Below are 10,858 nucleotides of genomic sequence, written 5' to 3' on the forward strand. Positions count from 1 at the left end.
CCCCGGCTTAGCAAGGAAGAACTCTCCCAGCGCATGAGAGATCTAGTCTTTGGAGATCAACTCGGTCCAGCACAGGGGAAGGCCACCACGTTTGATATAGGAGAGGTAATCATCGGGACCTACACCACCTATCGGCCCTAGATGAGGAAGCTTGATGATGATCAGATTTATATCTACACCGGTCACTAGAATACGCTATTTAATAACGAATTTTACCACCACCCTCTTTTTTATCTTTATCCCGATTAGCTGAACTAAGTTACGCGAGCATCAAGAAACTCGAATCGGGGAAGTGTTTCGCTACGATCACAAAGACTTATATCATAAATTATATCCACTGCTCTGTAACATAATTGACGGAAGCATCAGATCTGCTGACTAGGACCAGTGAAAGTGCTCAGTAGAGAATCCCACTGGATGTCGTCGACAGGAAATATCTCATCCAAATCGCCGGAGATAGACGGCCAGACTTGGGGTGTCATAGCAGCCTCATTGCCGGGAACTGCCATCATGGACGTATCCTGCCTTGCATCTTGGGACGGCACATTTCCAACAATTTCCCTGACTTGGTATGGATAACAACGAGCTAGCAGCCGCATTTTAGAGCAAAGGCTGCCCACAATATCCGTCTCTTTATCTGCGGCAGACATTCCCTCAATTCTCGTCTCCAGCGCGCCGGCAAGCTCTCTAACAAGATTGGGATAATCTGCCATATCAACAACGGCCTGCACCGTGGGTTCCATGGTGGTGTCGTTCGGACCAGTAATGAGATGGAGAAGGGTCAATACTGTTGTGGGTATGAAGCCCACTGCGGTACATGTACGAGCGCATGTGGTTATTGTAATTTGGGAGATCTCGGACGCTGGTAGGTTTATGATCGTGTGAATAAGCTCCTTGCTTCGCTCGATGATACCCATCAGCATGACTGTCCGGACTGCGCTGGCAGGCTCTGCAATCCACAGCTCCTTCTGAAGAGATAGTTCCTCGAGCCGGATTTCCGCATATTTTATTTCAGTGCGGATTGCATTCACTGGAACGGTCAGTCCATCTACATCAACCACTCAACCACCTCGGGGCCAAGACAAACCTGTTGACAAAGGGCACTTTGAGACATCTCTTTCTACACATGCCCTCACGCTATCGAATTGTCGCTGCAGCGAGCTGCGCGTGACTTGAACGAGCACCCTCCCCCCGCTTGTTGGCATCGAACCGTAGACTTCATCCATTGTTTTCAAGAAAGACTGGAGGTGGATGAAAGGCGCAATCCATCGATCAGACTGATGCTCGGTAGATGCTATACCCTCGATACATTCGTTGGTCCGACTATCTTCCCTCGTGATACTCGGCCGGCCGAACATACCGGCGAAGCTGATATAGAGTTAGCCCAATCCATATGCACCAGAGCAGAGACCCTTACCTAGCCGAAAGCCAATACGTACCAAGCAGCGCCCGCTGCTCATCCGAACTTAGACTAGGCTTTTTATGAAGCCCCAAATCGTATAGAGTAGAAACACAAAACTGAATCAACAGCAGGAGTCGCCGGTGATATCGCTCTGCAGGATATGAGTACCATGCGCTGTGCACCAACAGACCGCGGAGCAACTCGAGATTCCTCTCGGATCGCGCCACGATTCTCAACGTAACGTGATTCATAATCTCCTCGGTGACAGTTGGGCGCAGAGGATGCGCACTGCCCATTGTCGCGGCCACGATGCATAAGAAGAGAAAAGGCTCCCGGTTCCTAAGACTGGCGGCTGTCTCGCCGTGTGAAATCAACACAAAGGGAAACTTTGGCATTAAGTGAAGTTGGAAGGTCGTAACCAAGAGCTCAGCCTCGGATTCACTCAAAAGCCCTCGATCTACGATAGACGGCTGGCCCTCTAGAGCAGAGATCGTCGGCGGATCAGGGCCGTGGGAGGGGTTTTCAGCATCCTCTAACAGCTCCGCAATGGCTGGTGATTCCGGCTCGGGATCATGCGATGAGCCCAGTTCGTTGGTGAGTGTATTCGACGTATTGGGCGATATGTGCTCGTTCTGTCGGGTCAAGGCAGCCAGCTGCGACATCAGCTGGTCGACCTTCTTCTCTAGTACCTCCACGCGGTTACGGCTGTATCCATAATTAATACCACAAGTGCCATACGCGTTGGGAATGATTACCTCGGTGCAGCCTTGTGCTTCCGCTTCGTCTGCGGAAGATCAAGGTAAGTGCATGACTTGCCCAGACGAGCGCACCGCTGGCATAGGTTGAGGGTCTGCGGCATACATTTCGCCTTGGCAGCCGTGCACGCCACGCAGGCCCTCCTCTTGACTGCAGGTATTGGGGAGTCCATAGTGTCGCATCAGGAGCCGGGGAGGAAACGGAGCGACCGGTTGATGTGGATGACCCCCGGTTTGCTGGGTAGTCGGGGGAACCGGATCATCCGGTCGCGTTTGTAATCCGCCGAATGTATATACTTCCAAAGATATAAAAGGGACATGAGCCAAACGAATATGGCCATAATCAATCTCTTAATTCCCGAGAAAAACCAACCATGTCTTCTTATGCCGTCACCGGAGCCTCCAAGGGCATTGGCCGTGAGTTCGTGCGCCAACTCGCTGCCGATCCAACCAACACCGTCCTGACTATTGTGCGAAACCCCGAATCGCCCGACATCTCTGAGCTTGCCTCTAATCACCCTAACGTGCACGTTATCCGAGGTGATGTCACGGACCCAAAGTCCATTCTTGAGGCTGCCTCGGCCGCAGCCGCCGTCACAGGCGGCACGCTAGACGTGCTGATTCACAACTCCAACGCCGTGGACATCGCCAGCATATCGTCCAATCCGACCCAGATTCCCTTTGATGCTGAAGCCGTCCGGAGAATCTTCGACCCGTCGCTCAGTACCGCTATCTACGGCGGTTTATGGACGACAAATGCCTTTCTGCCCCTGATTGAGAGGGGCGTCCAGAAGAAGATCGTGCACATCTCCAGCGCTATGGCGGATCTGGATTTTATCAACAAGTCTGGTATTAGCTATGCCGTCGCGTACGCTGTCGCAAAGGCCGGGATGAATGTCCAAATCGCCAAGTACGCCGCAGAACTTGCGCCTCGAGGCATCAAGGCGTTGGCTTTAAGCCCTGGATGGGTTGACACGTGGGAAGGTAAGTGGCCTTTCTTTTCTTTTCTTTTCTTTTTTCTTTTTGCCTTTGTTGCGGCAAGTGGTGGATCCTAATATCATCGCAGGAGAGAAACCCTCTCAGGTGGTCGAAGCGGACAATGTCATGCTGAAGCAGTTTCAGGTGGTTGAGCCTGATTGTAAGGGGCAGATACAGCCTGAGGAGAGTGTGAGAAAGTGCCTCCAGGTGATTGAGCGTCTGGATGCAAAGACTACCGGCTTGCTTCTGAGCCATAATGGAGATCAGGCAAAGTGGCTTTGAGTGCCCTGGATGTTGATGTGTTGCATCGGGGTCTGTATTCAACTTGACTTACATAGACGTAAATTGACTGGATCGCTGAGAAAATATCGAGTATAAGAATAGGATAATAGCCAACCTTTCAAAGAGTAGTAGAACGATTTCCGACAAATTGAAAGCTTTTTCAAATCATTAGAAGTTAACTATACATGCTGTATGGTCAAAAGTAGATTCGACATCACAGTAAGTGAAAAAGAATATCTCGAGTTCAAAGCCAAAGGGTTTTGCCAGCACAATAGCTCGTCTAGCCTTCTTCTCAGATTAGTTCCTAAAATAGAGTGGAGAGTGATAATTTAGAAGCGAGAAAACATTGCCCAGGTGTTGTTCGACCTTGTCCTTGATTTAGCGAAGATTTTCATAAACTCTAGGCGGATAATTATGAAACCCGAAAGACAAGAGCCAGAGACAAGCAATTCACATGACACGGAATTGCCGTGACAGCAATCGACGCATTTTCGGGGCGAACCCGGCTCTCTCCCCCACAGGCCGACGGTTCAACCGAGGTTGCCCGCGGCTCCCCAGACGCCGTCAATTACCGACTGCACCTCTCCTCTCCCCCTTACCCTTTTCCCATTTAATCCCCATCTCCGTCATTGCTTCGAACCTCATCTGTTTGATTTGGATCAGTAGGTGTGCTTGTGGTCTCTTCGATCCTGGTATCCCGCTGTGCCCCGGCTGATCGCGTGCCTCCTTAGGGAACTAATCGGGAATTGACGGAATCATGGTCGCCGACGCTCTGGTCTACCACCCTGCCCTGGCGCATTACCTGCGCTTTGTCGCGACGACGGGTATGTGATCGTTTTATTTTCTGGCTTGATGGAGATGATATGACTGGGTGGGGAGGAGAGAGGAGGGGAAGAAAGTCGCGCCGTGGGCTCCCTCTCCGCTCGGTTCATTTCTGCTGCAGTCGCATAACCCCATTAAAAGTCTTCGACTAACGCAACCCGATCAAAACCTCCAGTCGGTCGCGACAAGCTCCTCCGCACGATCCAATACTTTTCCCGCTTCTACGCCTGGTACCTGTATCGCACGAACCGGCCGCAGTCCGCCATCGACCCGTACAACGCGGTCAAGAAGCAGTTCGGCACGACGCGAAAGATCCTGCGCATCGGCAAGTTCGTCGAGCACCTCAAAGCCGCCGCCATCGCCCTCGACAACAAGAGCCCCATCGATCCTGTGCTGCGCTATCTGGCTATCGGTCGCCAGCTCGGCTATGCGGGCTATCTGACCCTCGACACCATCACAGTCGTCGACACCATCGGCGTCCGGAAGCTGGCTTCCGCGAAGCGCCTGCAGGAGAACGCGTACCGGGCCTGGGGGCTGGTCTGGCGTGCAGTGTTGTGGCGGGTGTCTACACGCTGTTCCGTCTGCAGGAGAAGGAGAAGACTATCAACCGCAAGGAGGGCGAGGGCGTTGTCGAGGCTAAGAAGATCGAGAAGTATGTTATTATAATCATCCTCGCTTTCTTGATGCAAGAAGCAAGGGAACGACAAAGAATGACAGCTAACCCGCTCGTGCAGGGAACGCGCTGCCGCTCGCATACAGCTCGTGTCCGACCTGTGTGACTTGTCTGTCCCGGCTGCCACCCTGGGCATTGTGTCGCTCGACGACGGTCTGGTCGGTATCGGCGGTACCATCAGCAGTTTGATCGGTGTCTGGTCCCAGTGGCGCAAGACCGCATGATCGGCTGGGCCTGACATGTGAGACGAAAACGCCCCCGGGAAGGGGGACGGACTTTTCGAAGCTGGTATTGGGAACTGGGTTCTCATACCGGCAGGGCAGGAAGCCCGAGAATGAGAGTGAAGAGGCAAGACTCTTTGAATTTGGCCGGTGACGCACGAGTGCCGAGGCCTGCTATTCTACATACCTATATCCCGCTACTTGCACTTTCCTTTCTACAGACGTTCCGTTTGAACTTGTGTTCTGGTCTTTCAGTTCTCGTATATATCAATCTATGATCTTGATTAAAACGTCGATTCGTAGAAGCATCATCGAGTTAAGTCGACTAGGTAAAATAAAGACAAAGTTCGCACGTCCCGTTCCTTCCCATGCCTAAGCCTGATAACCGTCAACACCACGACTCGACTCCATTCCATTTCTTCTTCTCAACAACTCATGTACACCAGGACATCGTAGCCCACCCAGTCGAGGGAAGGGTTTAAACAGGGCAACTCTGTTCAGAGTTAGTCGGACAGAAACTGAAGACAAAAGAAAGCAAACCAACGTACAGCGCCGCATGAGCCGCAGCTCTTGTTAGAGCCGGAGATGGAGGCACCGCACTTGGGACAGCTTGCGTGACCAGACATGTTGATGGTGGTGATCGGTGGATCTAGTTCCGTCAGATGGACTCCACTGATATTCAGGTCTCAGAGTTTGAACACATACCGAGAGACAGAGATATGGAACGTGAATAGAATGAGGAGAGATGAAGTGAGGAAGTGAGGAAGAGAGGATGAGAGGACGAGAGGACGAAAGAGCAACTTATGGCAAGTGAGCACGTCGAGGGAAAAAATGCAGCTGACCCCGCCTGACAGGCCCCCGCTCTGTCGAATGTCATCAATCACCAAGAATGATACCACAGTCATATATCCACTGGATTTCTTGCTATCTACACACACAGCCCGAGCGAGTCAGAAGGACTCAGTCCTCCACATGATACGCAGCTGTTCCATTACATCCCGGTATACTTCATCGCGCAGACGATTCCCCATCCAGAACGATGGCTTCTTATCGAATGTATGGAAGGTGTCATCCATGACCATCCCACCCACATGAGCCATGTGCCCATCTGCCACTAGGCATGCAGCCTTTCCCGAAAGGCGTTTCCCTCGACCAGCAACTGGTCCCAGGCGCACGTGTACAGGACCACAGAGAGCGGGTAAGCCGCAAGCAGTTGCGCTGTTGGCGCAAGACCCGGAGACAGATAAGGGTGCGACATGTCCACGGTATTAGTGCCGGACTGTTTGGGTAGGGTCTCGGGCAGAAGGTAGGAGTTGTCGAAGAAGCTGAACACTTTTGGTGTGATGATGGATTTCTTTGCAGCAATCGGGTTTGTTGCGTCTCTTTCTTTTCGGGTGCGTGTCCAGTCGGTGCTGGGGTAGAACCCGACGATGCCGGCTAGACCGATACGGTTGTTCCTCTTTTGCTCTGGCTCATGTTGTTCATGCTGTCCCTGCTGCCGCTGCCTGAAATACTCGTGAAGTCGGAATGGCACTGCGCAGGCTAGATTCCCACCTGCGCTGCCCCCGCTCAACACGAATCGCGTGCGGTCGAGCCCATACTGCTCGCCATGCTCCCAGAGCCAGAGGATGGCGTCAACGCCGTCCTCGCCGTCCTCGATCCTCACAGGGAAGGGATGCTAGGGCATTTCCTACGCTTTTATACATACTCGACTTTGAGGATCGCATCTCGAGGTTCATGATCAAGATGAATAATGAATGCGTTCGGCAATGCGATGCCCGAGCTGTCCCTCAATAGCCCAAAAGTCGGCCGAGTGCTGAATAAAGCCCCGAGGGCCATACTGGCCAGCGAGTCATTGCGCTGTCCACCAGAAGAGTAGAAATTTGTCAGTGGCGTACATGAGCCAATAGCAATATCACTGGGATTGTTGGCAGATGCACATACATAAGCTGAACCCCCACCTCTCCAAGTTCCCCACGTGGCTTGTCTCGACGTCATGAACAGTCCATAAATAGTCCGATGAGCGCTGAAAACATCCCCAACCCTTCGAAATTCTTACGTATCACTTGGATCCTAGAATACCAAGAGCTACTACGGATGGCTACTTTAACCAAACGTTTCCCTGTCGTGCTCTGCGGCCGCAGTACCCATATCGGCAAACCCGTCTCCGAAGCGCTACAGCCCGAATACGAAGGTGAGTACACACATCAAGGTGTTAATCTGGCGAGCGCCTAGAGGAAGGATGTTAATTTTAACCCCCCCGCTATTTCCAGTGATCCACTTCATCCAAAGCATCGAAGCGGCCCAGACCGAACTACCCCATCTTCTAGCGGGCCGTGATCCACACTCTCCTCACGTCGACAACGTTGGCACGCATAACTACGGCAGTCCAGCCAGTGCAGTGATATTCGGTCGTGGGTACAATACAACAGAGGTAGAGCAGGTTCGGAGAGCTTGTGCTGGTCGGGCTCCGGGACCTGTTGCTTGGGTGGCCGGGGACCCGGCGAAGCAGATCGGGGCGAGTGGACCGCCGCCTGGGCCGGGGTATGCTCGGGTTGTGGCGGGGGAGGTGAAGGGGGTGCTTGGTCGGTGGAAGAGGGAGGGAAGTCAGCGAGAGGGATTTCTTTGGTATTGAGTTTGGGGTTGGAAGGAACCGATATATCCATGGGTAGTTGGTCATATTACTAGCGGATGGTTTGTGGCAGAAAGAAAACCATTAATAGCAGATAATTCCATAATAATTGCAGGAGTTTGTTCCTGATTAACTCAGTTATCGCCGCACAAGACTCGTTTCCAGAACACACCTTTGCTCCACCCATTAGCCCTGTGTACCAGAGCACCCAACACGTAGAGACCGATAACTGCAAACATTTTCTGAGACCCAGATAGCCTATACCAAATCCAAATCCCCATAGAAAAGCCACAGTTCAAGAACTGAAAAAACCTCCGTAGTCAATAGCGATCTTGCGATACAGCCAATTCAACAGTGAGTGCGCAAAGCACCACGCAATAGAAGCAGCAAAGCGCCATCGGAATCACCATGCCCCACCGTCCAACTACGTACAAAGGCTTGCTCCGTGTGCCCATGATCTGAGGAAGTATAGCCCGGTATAGGTGCAAGCCGCGTAAAGGTACGTAGCTGCGGCGCCAAGACAGCTGGGATGACCGGTGTCTGGTCTTTCGGGGTCCTTCGGTGCAGTGGATTCGTCAGAATTTAAAGATTGTGGAGAGGATTGGTGATTTTCTGATAACTGCCGGGGCAAGAACCACTCGTCGCTCGTTGGGTCTGTTCTTGGATATCCTGGTCCTGGTCTTAGAAATAGTTCATTCAAGTTGAACTTTTGTAAGAACTCACGTCCCCAAGTTCCAATAATGTTGACGAGGGGCGCCACCAGCATTAATACGGAGGCGACTTGGCCAAATGTCCATGCCTGCTTGCTGAAATCGAGAGGCCCCATCCCACTCCCAGGAGAGAGGCCTATGATCAGGCGCCAAATGCCCCAGAGAAAAGCTGTCAAGACCCAGCTTATCTAACATAAAGTTAGGAAGGAAGTCGGGATTGTCAATGGCGCTGAAATAGAGAGCATACCTCGACGGCAAATGAAGCCCATGAAACAAACACGAGACGAAAAATCATCACAATACCAAAAACAGGCCGGTATGCAAATGTATATAGCTTCCAATTATGGTGCTGTCTAGGCTAGAGCTAGTTAATGGGGGCTTGAATGCTAGAGGGCAGATGGCCCAGATGGAAAGTTATATTAGTACTTAGCCTTTGAGGGAATTATGCTTATTTCATAGTTATAGCATGCAAAAACAATTAATATCATTTCCTTATCTATGGTAATAGTATAGAACTATTATGTTTTCTATCTCTAGGGTAAATAAGTGACAGTACTATAAATGAGGTAGTCGTTTAGACTCTAGAATTGATGAAACCCAGTAAGTTTAAGCAATCAGTTCCTGGATGCCTCGAAAAATAGGTGGTATGTTTGATACCGTTCTTTTGCTTGTTCTCTTTCTACCCCTTTACTCGCCACCATATCCCTTCTGATTACGAGGTAACTAGTTTACCAATCTCTTTCTCCTACTTTCTCGTCGTTCTAGACTACCAGAAAGGACGGGCCAAGAAGATTTCAAGCTCTCAGCATCCACACTGCATCCGAAATTTGAGCCTTTTCAACCGGAAGGTAAAGCCACCAGACATAAGGCTTGAATTTCAAACTCACTTCATATTTTACAATGCTAGGCATCACCGAGAGCCACACCCCGATCCCAATATGGACACCCAAGAGCCAAAGGCCAGACTGGATCAGCTTCCCCCTGAGCTGATTCACATCATCCTGGAGGCCATTCCTGATATCCAATCTCTGGAGTTGGCTGTCCTATCAGGGCCCTCTCTATATTCAGTCTTCAAACGCAGCCAGACCAGAATCACGAAAAGGGTTCTGCTACGACAAGTCCCAAAAAGCCTGCTTCATGAGGCTGTGGCAGTGAAGGCTGCTAGAGAGGCGTTTGAACCGCTGGATGAATTTGATGAATTTGAAGAGATTGCGGAAGTTCCAGAACTCTTTGATAGCTTTTCTGAGGATTATCGCGATCGAACAGAATCAGGGAAGTTCCGCCGCTCAGTACGGTTCAAGCTGTCCCATGCCCGAAAACTCGCCGCAGTTCAGCCTCACGTCGAGTTCTTTACAAAAAGACTCGTCTCTGACGTTCTGGCTCGGAACCCAATCACTGGGGAATCGGCGTCTTCTCCACGCCCGCTCTCCGGGAGGGAGAGAAATCGAATCCAGTGTGCCCTCTATCGCTTCGAAATCTACTGCAGTCTCCTGCAAGGCTCGACTGAAGTTGCGTCTCTGCCAGAAAACGGGTCCTTCGAATACTTCGGGTTTCTTGAAGAGCGTGAAATTGCGCAGCTTGCCTGTATTTGTCGGTTTGCCGAGGAATACCCGGCACAGGAAATCGAGCAACTCGCTTGCATCTATGAATTCTTGTTGAGAATCATCACCCCAGGTAAAAAAAGCCTTTCCCTCGTACTCCATATCCATTCTCTTTTACGTTATTGGCATGATCCCCATCCTGAGCTTTCTGATTTGATAGCGTTCCCCGAAACCCGAACCAACGAATTCGAATATGACGAAGAAGACATCGACCTTGATCCTCCAGAAAAATCTGTTTTCTACACTCCACAGCATCATATGTGCCTCGGGTTGGCCCATATTCGGCGCTTCGCAGAAGCAGAGACCCCCCAGGCATGTCTTGATATCATTGCCGCCACCAATGAAAGAGAAGGGCTTCCGGAATTCAGTTCTTATTATCTGAGCCCTGCGAGACCCTGGGGTGATTACCTTGTGAAGGACGTCGACCCTGAGACACGCAAATCGCGCATGAAGCCTTGGTATCCAGACCGAAATCCCGGTCCCCGGGACGTTTGGCTGTGGGGACGATGGTCGCTGCCATTTGACGAGCCTCTTTTCTCCCCTCGGACAGAGCCCCTGCGACGGTGGGCCTATGTGATGTGGGACAAGTCCCGGTTGGATGAGTGGAAGGTTTTCGAGCAAGAGTGGCAACCCTCGCTTGAGTAAGGAGGGTGGGAGATGCCTTTGATCTTCAAGGGTGGTACTGGTACTGGGATTGGGGCACGGAGCATGGAAATTGACATGGGCATGAACATGCAAAAAAAAAAAAAGCGAAGAAAACCGAGGGTATCAATGCCACTGTT

The 10,858-nt window shown here is 51.3% G+C and overlaps 6 protein-coding genes across 6 annotated transcripts; 4 read left to right on the plus strand and 2 right to left on the minus strand.

The window, feature by feature from the left end:
* Positions 1 to 365: 365 nt before the first annotated feature.
* Positions 366 to 2,330, minus strand: NUU61_002981 (uncharacterized protein; the record flags this gene model as incomplete). Its single annotated transcript, XM_056653563.1, has 4 exons — positions 366 to 1,030; positions 1,088 to 1,368; positions 1,418 to 2,107; positions 2,158 to 2,330. 4 exons carry the CDS (start codon positions 2,328 to 2,330, stop codon positions 366 to 368), a joined length of 1,809 nt encoding a protein of 602 aa, XP_056514630.1.
* A 201-nt stretch (positions 2,331 to 2,531) lies between these two features.
* Positions 2,532 to 3,417, plus strand: NUU61_002982 (SDR family oxidoreductase; the record flags this gene model as incomplete). Its single annotated transcript, XM_056653564.1, has 2 exons — positions 2,532 to 3,141; positions 3,224 to 3,417. 2 exons carry the CDS (start codon positions 2,532 to 2,534, stop codon positions 3,415 to 3,417), a joined length of 804 nt encoding a protein of 267 aa, XP_056514631.1.
* A 757-nt stretch (positions 3,418 to 4,174) lies between these two features.
* NUU61_002983 (PEX11 family protein) lies at positions 4,175 to 5,136 on the plus strand (the record flags this gene model as incomplete). Its single annotated transcript, XM_056653565.1, has 4 exons — positions 4,175 to 4,241; positions 4,415 to 4,757; positions 4,790 to 4,891; positions 4,974 to 5,136. The coding sequence occupies 4 exons, from the start codon at positions 4,175 to 4,177 to the stop codon at positions 5,134 to 5,136; spliced, it is 675 nt and encodes a 224-aa protein (XP_056514632.1).
* A 1,111-nt stretch (positions 5,137 to 6,247) lies between these two features.
* NUU61_002984 (uncharacterized protein) lies at positions 6,248 to 6,872 on the minus strand (the record flags this gene model as incomplete). The annotated part of the gene is made up of 2 exons (XM_056653566.1): positions 6,248 to 6,794; positions 6,847 to 6,872. The coding sequence occupies 2 exons, from the start codon at positions 6,870 to 6,872 to the stop codon at positions 6,248 to 6,250; spliced, it is 573 nt and encodes a 190-aa protein (XP_056514633.1).
* A 280-nt stretch (positions 6,873 to 7,152) lies between these two features.
* Positions 7,153 to 7,768, plus strand: NUU61_002985 (uncharacterized protein; the record flags this gene model as incomplete). The annotated part of the gene is made up of 2 exons (XM_056653567.1): positions 7,153 to 7,327; positions 7,407 to 7,768. 2 exons carry the CDS (start codon positions 7,153 to 7,155, stop codon positions 7,766 to 7,768), a joined length of 537 nt encoding a protein of 178 aa, XP_056514634.1.
* Positions 7,769 to 9,413: 1,645 nt separating this feature from the next.
* Positions 9,414 to 10,721, plus strand: NUU61_002986 (uncharacterized protein; the record flags this gene model as incomplete). The annotated part of the gene is made up of 1 exon (XM_056653568.1): positions 9,414 to 10,721. One exon carries the CDS (start codon positions 9,414 to 9,416, stop codon positions 10,719 to 10,721), a length of 1,308 nt encoding a protein of 435 aa, XP_056514635.1.
* Positions 10,722 to 10,858: the final 137 nt, after the last annotated feature.

This window comes from Penicillium alfredii (assembly GCF_028826965.1).
Source record: "Penicillium alfredii strain IBT 34128 chromosome Unknown utg000004l_segment0_segment0, whole genome shotgun sequence".
Lineage (NCBI taxonomy): Eukaryota > Fungi > Ascomycota > Eurotiomycetes > Eurotiales > Aspergillaceae > Penicillium > Penicillium alfredii.